Genomic DNA, 17,706 nt, shown 5'->3' with positions numbered 1-17,706 from the left:
GGGTAATCAGTTCACTACAGCCATGTCCACCCTGCTCCCCAGTCCTGACTGGGAAGGAGCAATCTAAAGCCTGAAGTACAATTTCATTGGGTGAAGGGAGCACATGGAGCACTGAAATACTGCTCACACACTCCCAGGTCTCAGCCTGCCCTGGAAATCATTTGAACTAAACAGATATTTATAAGCTCAACTTACACTGAAGAAATTTACATCTAATCCTGAGGAGAGTGTTATTCTAATCCCCCAAAAACCTCTAAATGACTTTTTGGACCACACCATATGTGTGGGTGTGAGGGAGGCTGGAAGAGCATGGTACTGCCCCTTCCCCAGCACCACGGCAAAATTCCAACAAGGATTTAACAAAGCCACTCAACCATCCTCAGGGAGCTTCTCCCCTCCACAAGGAGTCCTGCGAACTCGTACTTTTGGGATGAATCCTTCCTTTTTAAGTCTTCCTATTGTGCTTAGCAGGACGATGATTTTTTCAACAGGATTAGAGCCACAAAACCTGTATTAAATCAAACACATGCTTCATGCTACTACAGGATTTCAAAATTAAGGAGCATTTCTTTCTTCATTTGCAGCATGTTTTCTGAGGAAGCAGCAGTTTATCTAATCAGCAACATCCTTTCAAACTGCAGGAGCATGAGGACCCATAAACCCAAGGAATATTCTGCTGGTTTATTACTTCAGCTGTCAGAAGGGCCACACTGCAGTGACCAGCACTGACACGAATCACTTACATAAAATTTCTCCAGATTTCCAAATGCTGTAGGCAGTAGTTCACTACCTTCAGCCTTCCTGGGGTTTATTAATAGCTGCCACCCCCCTCAGCTTTGGAACAAAGAATTGTATTTTAAGTTTCCAGCCTTGTTTCTAACAAAATTCCAATCTCACCTCCACATTTCCACAGGAGTGGAAATCGAGCTCCTAAAGAGCAGGTTTGGTATCAAATCTGCAGCTACCTCTGGACTGCAGCACAAAGAGGCCACAGTGCTGGATTATCTCCCAATCCCTGCATGGCTCAGGAGGGGCCAAACTGGCAAACACCACAAGTACCTTCCAATTCTCACAAAGCAGCTTAAAGCAGCTGCAGTACAGCACTAATGAAAAGCTCCTGAGAGCCCATCCCAGGCACAGCAAAGTGGGGAAATCAGGGGGGTGAGCAGGAGACAGGAACTGTTGCAACAGGAAAACCACTGGATCATCACAGGATGTCCTAAGCAGGAAGGAATCCCCAAGGATCATCCAGTCCAACCCCCTCAACAATCCCACCCTGTGCATCCCTGGGAGCATTGTCCAAGCATTCCTGGAGCTCTGGCAGCCTCGGGGCCATGAAAAAACTCAGCACACCTCAGATTTTGCTGATGGTACCAGGTAAGATCTCCCCAGTACCCAGCTGGGGTGCAGAGCTTTACAGGTTCAGAACCAGCAGTACATGGATTTTCTCTATTTAAGGTGACAAAGCCACACACCATCACTGAACTGAGGCCCACTGAGAGACATTCTTTGCCTAAAAGTGCAGAACAGTAAGGGCCCCTGTTATTCTCACAAGACAAAAGCACTGTCACCAGACCTGAAGATGTGAGACTTTCATGCCAAACCTTATACTGAGATGGGTCAGAGAAGATCCACCTCTGGGGCTCGAGGCAGGAGGCAGCTCCCATGACATCAGAGCCCCCTCCTCCCTTGCCATTGTTCTCAAGTCTCTCTGGCAACCCACATTAAATAAAATAATAATAATGTACTTTTCATTCTGTGCCAGCAGATTTATGGCTTTCTGAACTTTTGATGTCTGCTCGATTCTTTGCCCCAAAAGCTTCTGGGAGTGAACGACACCATTAAACACAAGCTCAAAGAATGACAACCTTGATCATTTTATTGAAGTGAGAACACAAGCCTGGCTTATCTTTGGTCATCAACATTCTTTGCACACTTATAAATGAAGTTAAAAGAACAGAGAGGAAATGGCCTGCAAATGCAGCTTTATTTCATCTTATTTTCCTCCCTGGAAAGAATCAGTATTTTTCTTAGCTGGGTTAAGAAAAATATAGAATGGGTTGGGTTGGAAGGGACGTTACCCAGTCCCACTCCTGCCATGGGCAGGGACACCTTCCACCATCCCAAGCTGCTCCAAGTCCTGTCCAACCTGGCCTTGGACCCTTCCAGGGATCCAGGGGCAGCCACAGCTTCTCTGGGCAGCCCGTGCCAGGGCCTCCCCATCCTCAATGGGGAGAATTTCCTCATCATCTCTAATCCAAACCTACTCCCTTTTCAGTTAAATCCATTACCCTTTGTTTTATCACTCCATGCTCTTGTCCAAAGTCCCTCTCCAGTTCTCTTGTAGCCCCTTTATTGTTAACTGGTGGGTTTTCTGAGGGCAAAGTATTTCTGAAGCAGAAGAACTTCCCATGTAACACCAAGTACCTCAGAGATTCCCTCCTCAGTCTCCTCCATTCAAGCTGTGCTTGGAGGTCTAAGGTTTTGGAAATCCTGAGTTTCCCCAAAACAAAGTTCAGAGTTTGCATTCAGAATATTCCTCAACCCCAGCACTGACTGTATTGGTAATTTTATTGTGCTTGAACAGATCTCTCCCCCTCGGCATGAGAAGCAAAGATGCAGCTCATTAGGGCACAAAGAGAACTGCACATCTATACTTTCAGTTCTGAGTTCCACCCTCTTTCCCAAAGAACTTCTTTATGGAATACACTCCCTTTGTCCTTTTACAAAGAGAATCTAGACAGAATTAATCACCTACACCTCCAAAACACCACACACTTAGGGGAAAAAATACCCAGCTACATAAAAGCCTGCATTTCAATGCTGGTTTGTGTTCTCCCAGGGAACCTGGCACAGGTTCACTCAGGAACACGTTTGTTTTTCACAGAGAATGCAGAAGAGGAATGTTTTGATTCTGTTGGGTCAGTGACTCAGTAAACAGCTCGAGCCCTCAGCAGGCACACAAGCAGAACGAGGTGACAGTGGGAGATTCTCTCCAAGTTCCTGGATTGTTAAAAACCCCACATAGTAAAAGGTGACTGTAAATGCTACATAACTGATACTCAAGGTAATTCCAACCACAACTTTTGCAGGCTGCTCCAGGTGCTGGGCCCTGCACATACAGGTTTATTTGACAGGAACCCACAGACTGGGCACAACCCAGATAAGGGGCTTGCACTCATCTTCACACAAATCTAACATGAGGCCTTTATCTTAATCTCAAAACCCCAAACCAAATAAGGAGCCCTCACAGGTGTAATGCCTTAAGGACACATTCCCACTGGGTCCAGAGTGTTCTAGGACTGTGGGAGCTGCTAAAGATCAGGACATTGTGGATCTGCAGTAAAGCAGAACAGAAATCACAGAATCACAGACTGGTTTGGCTTAGAAAAGATCCTAAAGATTACCTTGTTCCACCCCCTACCACAGGCAGGGACCCTCTGCACTATCCCAGGTCGCTCCAAGTCCTGTCCAACCTAGCCCTGAACACTTCCAGGGATATACACGGGGTCCATCTTCACCACCCAACTTCTTCTTAGCTGCAGAAGCTTTCTTTCTACATTTGCCACCTTTTGTCTTTTGCTTATTGTTAATTATTACTCTGTTGACTGTCAGGGCTGGGCACCATCAGGAGTGGGGGCCCTTCATAACCTACCAGGCTTTCAAGATCAAAATCTACAGCTAAAAAACCTCACCATTAAAGACATCAGCAGCTGTACAAGTTGTTATGAGATGCAGCCTTTTCCAGTTGCTCACTGAAGGGTGTGTGAGAGAACCGAGCTTATTGTCCCTCCTGCAGGGCCATCTGCACCCACTCAGCTGCTTTCAGGCCCCTGAGAGGGACAGGCCATGTGCTGACCAGAGGGTGACTGGTCCCTTAAAACAGCTGCACTTCTCATCTCAAGTATCAACCTAATTAAAAACAGCTCCAGAACAACACTGCACACCTCCAACACAATGGCTAAAACACGCCAATGGCTTGGAAGAATAAATGCTAGGATCTTTTCCCAGGTAAGGAAATGCTGCCTTTTGGAGAAACTTGGTGTTGAGGTTGATTCAGATGTAGCCAAATGGTCTATGAAACCAGGACAGGCAGGAAATAAAGAGAATAAACCTCCCCTTTAATTGTTTGGTGTTGACACAATTTTGGTGGGTCCAAAATTCATCCGGTTGGGATCAATACACTTACCTATCATCCCTGTTGGGCAATAATCCCGAGTTCCTTCCTGGAATACAAGACAGTGCCTTTATAACTCGGGAGTGGAAAGGGATCTGAGGATGGAACATCTATTTACAGGGACAGCCTAATGCTTGCTGAGCCACAGAGGGATAACCAAACACTCCAACGTCAGGGGGATGTGGAACTAAAAATACTTAAAAGTAAAAATGCTTTGGAAACTGAGCCAAGAAAAAGGCAAAAATGAGCTCTGTTGCCTTAAGAATTACCACTGAGACAACAAAATCTCGCAGATGATGTATACCAAGCTGGGTTGCTGTAACTAAGATACTGCAATGGCCTTTCTTTCCAAGAAAGCCAACTGATGGCCAACTTTTAGGAAAAGCTCATGTTTTTCCTCAAAAACTTTAGGCTCACCTTTCTGCAACCTCACCTTCTTATATCTAAAGAGACATACTATAAAACATCAACATGCAACATATCAAAAGCACAGCTTTTTTTTTTTTTTTTTAAATACTGTTTTAAAATTTAGACTGGACTGCTGGATATGAGCCTTCCTGCAGAAGGAGGGAGCACAGCAGTGAGATAATGTTACTTATGCAAATTCACTGTCATTTTGTCTCGGGGGTTTCAAGTTCACTCCCTGAATGCTGACCCAGTGGGGTCACACATTTCAGCCTGACAAAGCTGGACAAGCAATTTTTTCCCCTAAGCAAAGCATGATTGCTTCTTTGTTTAAATCCCTCTGTAACTAGAAATTAATGCTGGGTGATGCAGCCAGAGTTTGGAGGCTCATTTTCTCCAAAGCCTGCCTAAAGTGACTGCAATGGATGGAATTATCCAAGAACATAATTCCTCTCAACATAATCAGCAGTACTAAGCAACCTCCAAATTCTTTCTCCTGATGAGATGACCCCACCCTGTGGGTGCACAAGACATTTTTCTCTCAGGCCACTCCTGCTGATGACTCCTTTTATTGCTTTCCACAGGTTGGTTTCCTCCTCCACAGCATCTCCAGCTGCTGGAAGAGCTCTGAGCCTGGCCAGGCTCACGTCAGTGCCCCATCAGTCACAGAGGGTTGGAGCAGTTCATGGAATACCACAGCATCAGCACACCAAGAATGTGACACAAACAGGTCCTGCCACCTCCCAGATGAACGCAGGTCACTGCACTCAGGTTTCAGCCAAACTGATGGAGACTTTCCAAGGGAGTTCTCTGCTCTCAGATGTCACGACTGAGCTCAGCCAAAACCACCCCTTTGCCCAATAACCAAAGGAATAAATAATTTTCTGCTCCTGATTCTACCAAACCTCAATTTTTACAGAGCCCAACAGCCCTGCTATGAGAATTCCTGACAAGACTCCCTTAGTTCAAAGCAGATTCTCTGTCAGTCGTATCCTGCACTTAATACACACACACAAAAATCATACTCTAAAGACACATTCTTGTTTTTAAGCTGTTTTCACTGCTATTTTGCAGCTCTACAGCACATCCTCCTTGAGTTACCAGCAGTCTGATGATTGTGTTGTTAGAATTTATGACTAGGAACATCAAATCCCTCCTCTGAGCCCTTTCAGCCCTGGAGGAGCCCAACACTGCTATCTGCTGTGCAGTTACATCTTATTTAGCAGTTTAAATGGTCAAACAGATCAGGCTAACACAAGAACTCCCATTACTTACTGTGCAGCATGAAGACACTACAGTACATCCCTACCTTGGGGAAAAAAGCCAGCTCCACAAAGACTCTGAGCCCACCTTCTCCTGAGAATTACAGAATTTGGGAAATGCTCCTTTCTTAGGATTCCTTTGATACAGCCCATTATTTCCTAGTCTGTTTTCAGTAACTCCACAGAACACAGACAGTAAAATGCTCACATGTGGGGATCATGACACCCCAAAGCTGTACTAATGCTAAATGCAAGCTGGGAGCCATCCACCTCCAAGTGTACTCTCCTCAGTTTAACACCAGCACATTGCTGCCCGTGGGTCTTTCAGAAGTGCGGCTCCTTGATGCCAACCATGGAGTGAGGCTTGGGGTTCTGTTGCTGGTTTGTGTTCTTAAATGAATGATGGGCACAAAAATCTTACCCAGCGACATAAAACACCTATTTCTGGACCAGTAAGGAAAACAGATACATCAGGGAAACTCCAAGTATTGACCACAAACAAGACCACCACAATGAATATCAAACTGATGAACTGTGCTGTCTACAACTGGTTACCTGCTTGTGAGCATGGTCGTAAGAGTTGATGTGGTTGTCAAACTCTTGGTGCTTCTGATACTGCTTGTCACAGAGTTCACAGTAGAAGTTTGCTCTGAGGTCTTCCAAAGCCTTGGCAATGGCCTTTTCTTTATCAACATAATCCTGAAAATTAACAAAAAAAATGCTTCTGTTAAGTGTCCTGTAGAACAGGCTGGAAGTTGGTGGGTTAGTCCTTTAAGGAAAAATAGTGCTTCATAAAAACTTTGTGTACATTGATTGTATTTATTACAGGATCAGTGAGGCTGGAAAACACCCCCAAGATCACTGGGTCCAACCTGTGCCAAATCCCCACCTTGTCCCCAGCCCAGGGCTCTGAGTGCCACATCCAGGCCTTCCTCGGACACCTCCAGGGATGGGCACTCCAAACCTCACTGGGCAGTTCCAAGGCCTGAGCCCCCTTTCCATGGAGAAATTCCTGCTGCTGTCCACCCTGAGCCTGCCCTGGCCCAGCCGGAGGCCGTTCCCTCTCCTCCTGTCCCTGTGCCCTGGGAGCAGAGCCCAACGCCCCTGGCTGTGCCCTCCTGTAAGGGACTTGTGCAGAGCCACAAGGTCCCCCCTGAGCCTCCTTTTCTCAAGGAGGAGTCCCTCTGCCAGCTCCCTCAGCCCTTCCTGGGGCTCCAGCCCACTTCCAGCTGTTCCCTTCTCTGGGCACGCTCCAGCCCCTCAATGTTCTTCCTATCACGAGGTGCCCAGAACTGGACTCAGCACTTGAGGTGCCCCAACAGTGCCAGCTCAGGAGACAGTCAGTCAGTGCCAGCCCTGGTCCTGTTGTCACCCCACCTGGGACAGCCCAGGTGCCATTTGCATCATGCCCACCTGGGCACTTCTGGGCTCATGTGCAGCCGCTGCTGACCAGCACCTCCAGGCCTGCCCAGTTTTCCAGTCACTTTTCCCCCACCTGGAACATCCCATGGAGTTACTGTGACCCAAATGCAGGTCCCAGCACTTGGCCTTACTGAACCCAGCTTACTAAGCTGAGCAGCTTTGGCAAATTCACAGATGGGAATCCAGAACTTTACAATGCTACCAACCTTGGCTCCATTTGCTACCCAGAATCACAGAATATTCTGTGTTGGAAAGAACCCTCAAGGACTGAACATCTCCTGGTCATAGCAGAAGTATCACTAAAAGGAGACTGCTTAAAACAAGACCTGCAGTGCTGATGGGGGAAGGCAGGGCAGCTCTGCCTCATGGGAGCCTCCTGGATTGTTTGTGCTCCAAGGAGAAGTTCAAAACCTCGAGCTAACCCAGAGACACACTGGCATCAAACCTAGGAGGATCCTTGCCTTTGGAACACAACCTTACAACTCTAAAGCTGACACTGCTCCATTTTGAGTGCTATGAGATGTCTGCTTAATCTTGGTTTGGCTGCCTGAATTCAGGTGGGAGGAACATGGCTCTGGCTGGGAATTATCCTTCAGAGCCTGCCAAGCCCCATCCACTGCAGTGAAATATTCCCAGGAGCAGAACTGTCCCTCAGGCTGGGTTCAGCACAGAGCCCACACTGCAGTGGACACAGAGAGCTGCATTTAATGGACAGGGGAGGGAGACAGCCTTGGAGTGCTGAGAGGGTCTTTGCCCTTCTATAACTGAACATTTGCACAGGTGGAAAACCAAACCTCCGGGCAGAGATGAGGTGGCTCATCTGGCAACAGCCATATCCTTCCCTCTTTTGCTACAGGTTTTGAACATGCACTGAGCTCCAGGACTGGGGAAATCCCAGTCCCTCAGGTGGCTGCACTGGCTGGAAATCCAGGCATGGAAGGAGCCTGTGCTGCCCCAGGGTTGCTGCACATCTGGGGGGCTCCATCACACACCTGATGCCGGGACAGAGGGACCTCAGGGCTAAGCAGCTGTTCTCTCTTGCCAGGCTGTATCAATTACAGCCCCACCGGTAGAATTAATAAAACATCACCACTTTTCACGAGCTCTCTGGGGGGGGTTTACCCTGAGGGGGTGGAAGCTTTTACTCAAAATCAGCTACAAATGCTGCATCACAAAGCCCACTGTACTCACTGCAGCACTCCCCATATAACCATTGACCACAGGCATTTCAACTGGAATAAAGAGAAATTATATAAAAAAACAGCCTAACATTAGAGAAAAAGCACTTAAGGATCTTTTTTTCCATCTTCAATACAAACTTCCTATGGGAAGCTTCCTTCCTCAGCAAGAGGAGGCAGCAAACATTTAAGAGAAAACTCAAAGGTTTTTCCTTTGAATTTCAGATCTTGTTCAAAGCAATATGGTTTATCTCCTAGTTACCACATCAAAACTGGCATTAAAATAAAATTACTGAGCACGTTTTATGATGCCAAGTTTATATAAAAAATTTCAACACCCCAGGAGAGGAAAAAAAAAATCTAAAAAATTTTAGTGTTCATGTTTGGGATTGCTTTCAATTTAAAGCACTGTTCATTTCTACATAAAAAAGGAAGCAACTTCCTGCCTCCATCTATTACCAAATGCCCTTGTTAAGGGAAAAAAATAAACCAACAAATCTGGAGTTTTGAGCCTGAAGCAGGTCCCCAGGAAGACAAGAAAGGAAAACAGAGCAGCATGAACTCCACAGAAGACGGACATTTAAAGTTCCTCTGAATCCCAGACAAGCTTCCTGTGCCATGTGTAGGTTTTTTTTTTGAGCAAGCATCCTGTGGCTAAACAATGAAACGCAGCCATTTGAGTGATCAGAATCTATACAAAAAAAGGGAATTAAAAAACCTTTCTTGGCTGCAGAGTTATCCGAAATTCCTGGGAGGCTCCCTGAATGGCTGATCAGGATGCAACGCCATCAGCAGTTACATAATGGGCTCCTGTGGAGCAGCAAAAAGTAACGGCTACAGAGATTTTTCACAGATTAGTACCAAAATGCAAGGGGCTAAGGATGAACTGAGCTAATAAAAACCCACAGGAGCTGGGAGAGACTGCTACTGCTCCAGAGCTCCTGAGAAAAATCTGTGCTGGATGAGGGCACGAAGAGAAAAGACTCTCAGAGCAACACAGGTTGGGCTGCATTCAGAAAGATAATTGCAAACCCCAAGAACTCCAGGATCACAAAATTATTTTGGTTGGGAGGGACCTTAAAGCTCCCCCCAGTCCCACTCCCTACCATGGGCAGGGGCACCTCCCACAAGACCAGGTTGCTCCAAGCCCCATCCAACCTTGCCAGGGATGGGGAGTCCACAGCCCCTCTGGGTACCCAAACACCTGCAGTTCACATACCAAACAAGTCAAGGTCTCAAGGGGGAGAAAAAAAAAAAAGAGGAGAAGAAGCTATAAATTTTCATAGCTGAACAAACTGCCTGAAGAATTAACTGTTCAGCTGGGGAAATGGAATTTTAGATTTGCAGAGGTTATGTTTAATTTTAATGGCATTGAAACTACTTTCCCATTATTTCTCAAATAATTAAAATTTATGCAAGACTGACACTTCATTTGGATGTCTTGAGCTCTTCCTCAACCCTGGTACTCCCCAAATCTCCAGACAATTGAACAAGTAGGCTTTCCTAAGAGCTGATGGACTGAGGGGCTGAGAAGCAGAAGAGTGGATTAAAGGATGAGTAGAGACCATGTCTCCATAGAGAACCCAGTTACAGCTAAGCCAAGAATACTCCTGCATGTCACGCTCAGTCCCAACACCACAGCTCATTTTTATCAGCCCTTGGCTTACAAAATAACCCCACAGGTTTTGTAAATCCCATAGAAATACAGAATTTGTCCTTTTTTTTAATGCTGCCTGAACAATTCCTCCAGAGAGCTCCAGCCCATCCATTTCTCCAAGCTGGAGCCATGTCTTATCTTTCCAAAGCAAGCAGAATTTATGCAATTACATCATAATGTACTGCTCACTCCATACAACACAAGAGCTCCTCCCTTCCCAGCTGGTAACTGCCCCTCTACCACCTGCAGGTTTTGTCCTGACATGGCAGACTCACTCGAAAAATCTAGCAGCCCTGAGTGTAGGGAAGGAAATGTCCTGCTCACCCCAGGACTGTTCATTCCAGAACAGGAGCAATGCACACAGAGAAAGCCCTGCTGCTGTCTGGGGGCTCTTCAGCAGCTAAACAAACAGGAAGGCTGATGCCAGGAAGTGAATAACCAGTGTGTTAAAATACAAATCATCCCCACAATGACCGAACCCAAGAGCAGTGAATTTCTACCACCATCACTGCAGCAGAATGAGGAGAACCCAGCCCCATCAGAACAGATCTTTTCCCAACCAGCCCACAGACACTGTGATGTTGATGCCCCTCTCTCTGTACCTTGTACTTCTTCCTCAGCTCCTCAGTGTCTTCCTTCTCCACCTCCAGCACTCGCCTCCGCTCTGTGGCATCCTCAGCGTAGTCGAGCTGTTTAAAAAAAACAGAAGAGATGCAATTTGGCCCATAAATACATAGCACTATCAAATCTACCAGAAAGCACAACTTAACAACGTCAGCTGAAACAGGATCTATGCAAGCTGTACTTTGCTTTCCCCGTTTTGTCACCACAAGTGTAAATCAGCTCATTAATCCCCCTGATGTGGAGGGCCCTGGCAGGCCCATGGCAGCTTTGGGGAGGGGAAATCTCAGAGCCCAGGGATTCTGGGGAGCATCCAGAGCTCAGAACTCAGGCTCACAGGGATAAACAGAGGATGCAATTTGCAGATGAGTGTTTTCTTACTGCGCTTATTTAAGAGCAAGTTGTTCTTTACCTCGGATGCACAAATTCTCACTTTTCCATGTCTTTCCCACCCACTCCCCAGAAGCCCTGAGGGTTGAGGGGAGCTCACCTCCATCTCCATCCGGCCCATGCCCATGACATCATACTTGACGACGATAGGGATGGGATCCGTCCTCCCTGGAAGAGGAACACACAGAGAAGGGTCAGCAGCAGCCCAGCACCACAGCTCACTGTATACATTGGGTTTGGGTGGTTAGAGATCTTGCCTTGGAGTGCAGAGACCAGAAAGCTACAGTGAACCAAACACGAGCCATTCTCACAGCTTACAGCCAACCCTGCGCCCAGCTCCCAACGGCACCCAGGAAGATAAATGCATTTTCTGAACATTAACTGCTCATGTAAGAGCTTCTCGTGGTTAATGTTGCCCCATGACAAACCCTGGGGCAGGGCTGATAACAGGACTTGAGCCTTTTCCTCAAGGCTTCCACATCAGGCTCCTCATCTCCCCACAAGAGTGAAGAAGCTGCTAATCACATTCCACTGTTGCAGCTCATGAAGAATTGATTGAACTTCCCTGAAAACGATGTGGAAGCCTCCCTCCCACCAGCTTTTGCCCTCCTCAGGAGTAAGGAATGCTGGGGAGAGGATGGCACAGAAGCCAAACTTCCCCCATCCAACCACCCTGTCTAGGCTGGGGTCAGTCCCTGCTCCCCCAGCCCCGGAGCGATGCTCTGGCCCCGCTGTGTCACCTGTAAGCTGTGAAAAGGACTGGTTGCGAAGAAAATTGACTTTGAACTAATCAAACTATGCTGGAGATTTATTTTTTTTAAAAAACGTATCTTTAATCCACTCATAACCAGCCAAACAAAGCAAAATGGGGCAGACAAGCACTTTACTACCACAGCTTTTTTTTTTTTTTTTTTTTTTTTAATTATTATGATTTTGATTTTTACATCACAACTGGCACTGGTGGTTGTGATGTAACCCACTGCCAAAGTACTTACCTTCTCCAATGCAAACCTTGAGTGAAAAAACAGAATGTTTACTTCCCTTATTATTGCTCTTGTTTGGTGTAAACAACTCTTTTGTTATACACACATACACAGGTATTATACCTTTGGGCTAAAAGATCAACAGTCATGCCGAAATATTTCACTGCCATCCACATATGCAAAAGGTTAAAGTCTTTAAAACTGCCTCAGAAAACCTGGAGAGGTGTGAACTCTTTGCCAGCATCAGCCATTACCCCTGCCAAAAACACAGCCCCAGAGGGGCTTTTGAACCTTAAGGTACAGATATGTGGTTTTATTCAGAAATAAAGCCATTTAATTAATTCCTTTACAGCTTCATTGATATGCCCAGGAATTTGACAGGCAGGTATCCAGCAGGTCCAAAAGTAGTGATCACATTAATCTGAAATGGTTTGGATTGAGCTTTCCTTTGTACATTTAATGCTCATCTTTGACAAGGATTCTCTTACGCCCAATGGTATAATACAGTAAGCAGTGACTGCAATTTTTAGCAAAAGGACCAAATTAAAGACAGGTTATAAAAATGACTTCCTAGGTGCAATATCACTTTCATAACGTCTCAGTCAGGGATTTACTGGTAAGCGGTGAAACCAAATTGAATGGCTGGCACCAAGTGCCAACAATTTATTATTCAAAATATTTTCAAGCTTTTTTCTTTTTGTTTTGCTTTGGTTTTGGGTATTTTTGGTTCATTTTTGTTTTGTTTCTCCAGCAATCAAAATCTTTTGATGCAGCCTCATTGCCCTGGTAAACCCCTGTATACAAACAATGCATCAGTACTTTTGCCTTCTAAGGCAGTCAAAGTTTTTGGGTTGGTTCTTTTTAATTCAAAATCTATTTGGAAATTGCAGTAGCAAGTGCTAGTGCCCATCGTGTTGGGGGGGGGGGGGAAATCAAGTTTGGACAGTATTAAAAATTTATGTTTAAACTGATTTTGGCAGTTCTAACACAAACAGAAACATCCCTTCTTAGCAATACCCTTTAATGAACAAGGATCAGACAAGTGTGCATAAAGAAAGGAAAGGAAAGGAAAATGAAAGACCAAGCAGAAGGATGATGGCTACAACAGAGAAAGTAAGCCTAACATTGGTGCACTGATGACAAAAGGAGTAATTCAGTCTGAAAATAAAAAATTACCACTGCTAAGTTTACCATCACCACAACAAGTCCAGGATCATAACGCTGTAAAAAAGAAACACCATTTGTTAGGCAGAAACCATTAGGGGCAGAAAATAGGCCGTTTGGCAGGGAGGATGGGTTACAAAAAATAACAGGAGGCTTCTTGCTCACCCCTCCACCCCACGACCGTGCTGCAGTACCAGGGAGCCACTGGAGCAGCTCTGGCTCCTGCTGGGTGTTGTGAGAGCTCCTGGGGACAGCCTCCCTCCGAAGAGGCACTGAGGCACAGGTAAGCAGGCAATTTAAAAAGGAAACAAATCAAGATCTTAAGGAAGTAACAAATACTCAGGACCAAAAGGAGCTCTGCTTGCAGCTAAGAGAGGATATTCCATATGGAAAGTGATGCCTTTGTTTTAAACTGAACCATCATTTCATTACGAATGGAAACTCATGTGTGTCATCAGGTGACCAGTGGCACATCCAGGAATGTAACACAGCTATGGCAGCAGTGCCAAGCCCACATGGATCCCCCTGGAGCCAGCTGGGGCAGCAGGACATGCTGCTGGGCACTGGGGTGGCCTTGCTCCATGTCCAAGGAAAGCCATGATAGTGAGGGGACAGGGACAGGCTCCGGGCCACCCCTGGCCACTGGCTGCCAGGTGGGACATGGGGAGCAGCCAAAGGGGAAAATGGGACTCTCCAAGTTCAGCTCATTACTCCTCCTTTGAAGGAACTTCCTTGAGCAAAGTTTATCCTACTGCTGACCGTGACAACGGGATCTTTCCCAGCAGGCGAACGTGGCTCAGATGTCAGGAGCCTCCCAGGTTTGGTGTCCCTGCTGAGCCTTTCCTGTACACCAGCATGCTTTGAAGGGAATGTAAGCTTCCAAGGCCCAAAATTCCCACATTTCTTGCAACTCAGCAAGCTGCAAGTAGTGCCACACGGACAGCTAATTTCCAGGGGAAATCCTGCTGTATCCTTGTCCCAGACCCCTGCAGCCCACAGCATTAATTTTCTTTTTGAGGCAAGTTACAACTCCTTCACAGACTGGTCAATGTACAGGCTGCAGACCCCAAAGCAGAGAGGGTTATTGCATAAAAGACTTCCACACACGGGGAAAATCTTGTGGAGAAAACAGAGCAGGAACCTCCAGCAGGATGGGAAACAAAAAAAACAGCTCACACAAGAGTCACAACTTAGAAAATCCAATCTCCAAGTGAATTAGATTAGTAATGATTCCCTGGACTCAGAAATTAAATGAGATTCCCAAACTGACTGGCTGTACCTGTTTTGCTTTCCTCTCCCCAAGAAATGGGAAAACCTTTCTCCCAGCTTGTGAAAAATTGCTCAGACCCAAACAAACCCTGACAGCCACCTCTTCCCAGAGCCCTGCAGTGGCAGGGAGAAGGGAGCACGTGGCCAGGCAGGCTTCTCCAGATTCCCTCCTTTTTAACTGCATAAAGTTACTGGATATGAGCAAATACTTCTCCTCCAGTGCTATAAATGAATAAATCTTTGGAAAATTCATCCTAAGGCTTCAGGGCTTTGGTATCAGACACAGGTCATGGTGCACACGCAGGACTGTGAGTTCAGGGCCATGCCCTGGCTCTGGACATGGTGTGGATGCTGCGCTGCCCTCCTGAACGGGAATACCCCAGCTGGAGCTGCCATCTGAGCCTGCCTGGAAACACCAGCATTGTCAACATCAGCCCATGTCTTAGCCTGCTTTTAACAAGTCAAAACAGAAAACAGTTTTCATCAGATTTGCAGATTCAGAGAAACTCCTCCCTCCAAAAACAGCATCATGGCAATAGAATCCCAGAATGGTCTGGGTTGGGAGGGAATTTAAAAAACAGTTCCTCCATGGAACAGAGACACCTTCCATGAACTCTGGCTGCTCCAAGCCCCCGTCCCTTTGACACTTCCAGGGATGAGGCAGCCACAGCTGCTCTGAGCACCCTGTGCCATGGCCCCACCACAGGGAAGAGTTTCCTCCCAGTATCTCATGTAAATTGTTCCTTTTTAAAAGTTATAACATCTACTACTTGTCCTGTCCCAACAGGTAAATTTCTCCGTTAAAGAGACATTCAGATATAACAGGATGAAAGAGAAGTACCCCAAAAATTCTATGTTAACATAATTCAATCAAATCTCTTCCAGTGCGTCCATTATGCACAGCATGTAAGCATCACAGAAGTGACACAGCAACTGTAATCCTGCTTGTCTTGTTGACATCTTCATAGAAATTCCCCCCAGGTACAAGCTTTGTAGGATCCAATTCTAGAGGACTGATTGATATCACACTTGTCACCAGAGGAGACTTTCATAAACTCAGCATCTCCAGGGGACACAGACAACAGCATCTGATCTTGTTGGACACAGAGGATTTCTCCTTATTTGTTGTCTTTATGCTGCAACTGAAACCCACAGTAAGACACAAACCTTCCAGGGGCTTTTAGCTGCTCCTGGAAAGGGATCATCACCCAGCTGCATGCAAGACAGTTTCATGACCACAGCACTGGGTTGCTCTGGTGGATAAGGGTTGGTTTGTTGAGTCAGTACAAACCCCACTGCAGGCTCTGGAAGGGAAACAGATGCCTGGAGTCAGCAACCAACAGCTGCAGGGATTGATCCACAGGGACAAGGCTCACCTTCAGCTACACTGTCCAGGAAGACAGAGATAGAGAGGAGTCCCTGTGCTCATGAATGAGTTGCATTTTCAAAGACAAGGACTTTGAAACTCGTAACTCAACACTCCTGGGATTGTTTTGATACAGCATGGCAGAGCTGGGCTTTGCTTCCAGGGAACAAGTGACAGGACAAGAGGGAACAGCCTCAAATTGTGCCAGGGAAGGTTTAGGTTGGATATTGGGGAAATTTCTTCATGGGAGGGGTTTTCCAGCCTAGGCAGAGGCTGCCCAGGGCAGTGGTGGAGTCTCCACCCCTGAAGGGACTTAAAAGCTGTGTAGATGTGGCAGCTGGGGACAGGGATTAGTGGTGGCCTTTGCAGCACTAGGCTCCCTAAGAGTCTATGAGAAACCAAGAGCTGTCATGTTGAAAATTCAGACTCCTCATTCAGCATATCAAAAGGGGAGAGGGGAGAAAATCCACTTGTTTTCACTGGTGCAGAAGCCTGGGTTGCTCCTCACTGGGAAAAAATGACACCACATTATCAAACTCATTCCAACTGCTACAAGAAGCAAATGAACGAACAAGGGCAAGCTTTAATCCCAGTCTCCTTTGGGAATTTGATTTGTGAGCTCATCCTGTTTATGTCAGATTTCTGGAAGGGGTCAAAAGCAATCAAGAGATTCAAACAAAGGTCCATCATCCTTGGTGGCAAACAAAGTTCCAGAGAGGAGACAGTGCTCTCCAAGAACACAGAAACTGCCCTGTGAATTTAATCCTTACTAAGCAGGGGAGAGACGACGAGAGAAAGCCAAGTTGTAAACACCCTAATCACATGGAAAACTTCCAACGGGAGCTCAAAACTCCACAGACACACAAACCAAGGATGCCACTTGCAGAAAACCAAGCTGAGGTTTGACACTGAGGCACCAGTGAGCTGAGCTGAGCTGAGCTCCCCGAACTTTTGCAGGGGAAGGAACATGTGGAGTCTGGGTCAAAAAACATCCCTACTCCAAATGCTGAACAATAGATTAAAAAGCAATGCACAAAGTGTTGGAGCAAGAACACAATTCCTGGTTGATTTGGGATAGGATTTCAAGGTAAGAGTTGCTATCTGTGCTCATCTGTGTAAGTGGACAGGACTGAAGGGTCTGGTTTGATTCAGGACTGCACTGAGGAGTGAGGCAGGCTGTGCATGGTCATGGCTTCTCCCTCTCCCAGTTTGATAAAACTGCTCTTCCATTGCACCAGCACAAAGGGTTGTCCCAAACCAGGTGAAGGCTGCCTGTCACAACAAACACGTGGCACTGGAAACACAATGATTTCAGATTTGAAATCTGAAATTTGAGTGGCTACATCCACTCAAGCAACACAAACTCACCACCTGTAATCAAGAGAAGGACTTGCACCTCCAAAAGCAAATGAAGGGGCAACTGCTTCCCCCAAAGGACACTGAGCAAACCTCCTGTTCAGTCTGTGGTCTTCTGGGTTTTAACACAGCAGTGAAGATGGGTATGATGACAGCAGCCAGGTTTCTAAAGCTAAGTTCACATGAAAACATCACTCTTAAAACTACTGGCATGATTTGTGTTGCAAACACAAGCATGGAAATGTTCCTCCATGCCAGGACTGAAGTTCCTGTGAGGACATGTGAAAATAGAGGAAGAAAAGAGAGTGTTCACAGCTATTTCTTGGGTAAGAACCAACCAAAACAACCCATACCTCATGAATAAAGACACTGTTAAGCATTTTTATCTCCTGTGTTTTCCCGTATTTATTACAAAGCTCGAAAACCCAGAAAGAAACCTGATAGCCCTCAGTCCCT

General features: G+C 46.2%; 1 protein-coding gene across 3 annotated transcripts in view; it reads right to left on the bottom strand.

Moving 5' to 3' along the window:
• Positions 1 to 17,706, bottom strand: part of GPATCH8 (G-patch domain containing 8) — a 56,186-nt gene that overhangs the window by 9,340 nt on the left and 29,140 nt on the right. For 2 of the 3 annotated variants that reach the window (XM_066336525.1, XM_066336526.1), the window contains exons 4-6: positions 11,213 to 11,280; positions 10,704 to 10,790; positions 6,400 to 6,543 (exon numbers count right to left, since the gene is read on the bottom strand). In XM_066336525.1, coding sequence (XP_066192622.1) covers positions 6,400 to 6,543; positions 10,704 to 10,790; positions 11,213 to 11,280 — 299 coding nt within the window. Of the gene's footprint in view, positions 1 to 6,399; positions 6,544 to 10,703; positions 10,791 to 11,212; positions 11,281 to 13,271; positions 13,297 to 17,706 lie in introns of those variants that run through there. The other variant, XM_066336527.1, reaches the window with a different exon arrangement.

This window comes from Sylvia atricapilla, chromosome 27, assembly GCF_009819655.1.
Source record: "Sylvia atricapilla isolate bSylAtr1 chromosome 27, bSylAtr1.pri, whole genome shotgun sequence".
NCBI lineage: Eukaryota > Metazoa > Chordata > Aves > Passeriformes > Sylviidae > Sylvia > Sylvia atricapilla.
Note: the sequence above shows the minus strand (reverse complement) of the source record. Positions and strands in the feature narration are given on the sequence as shown.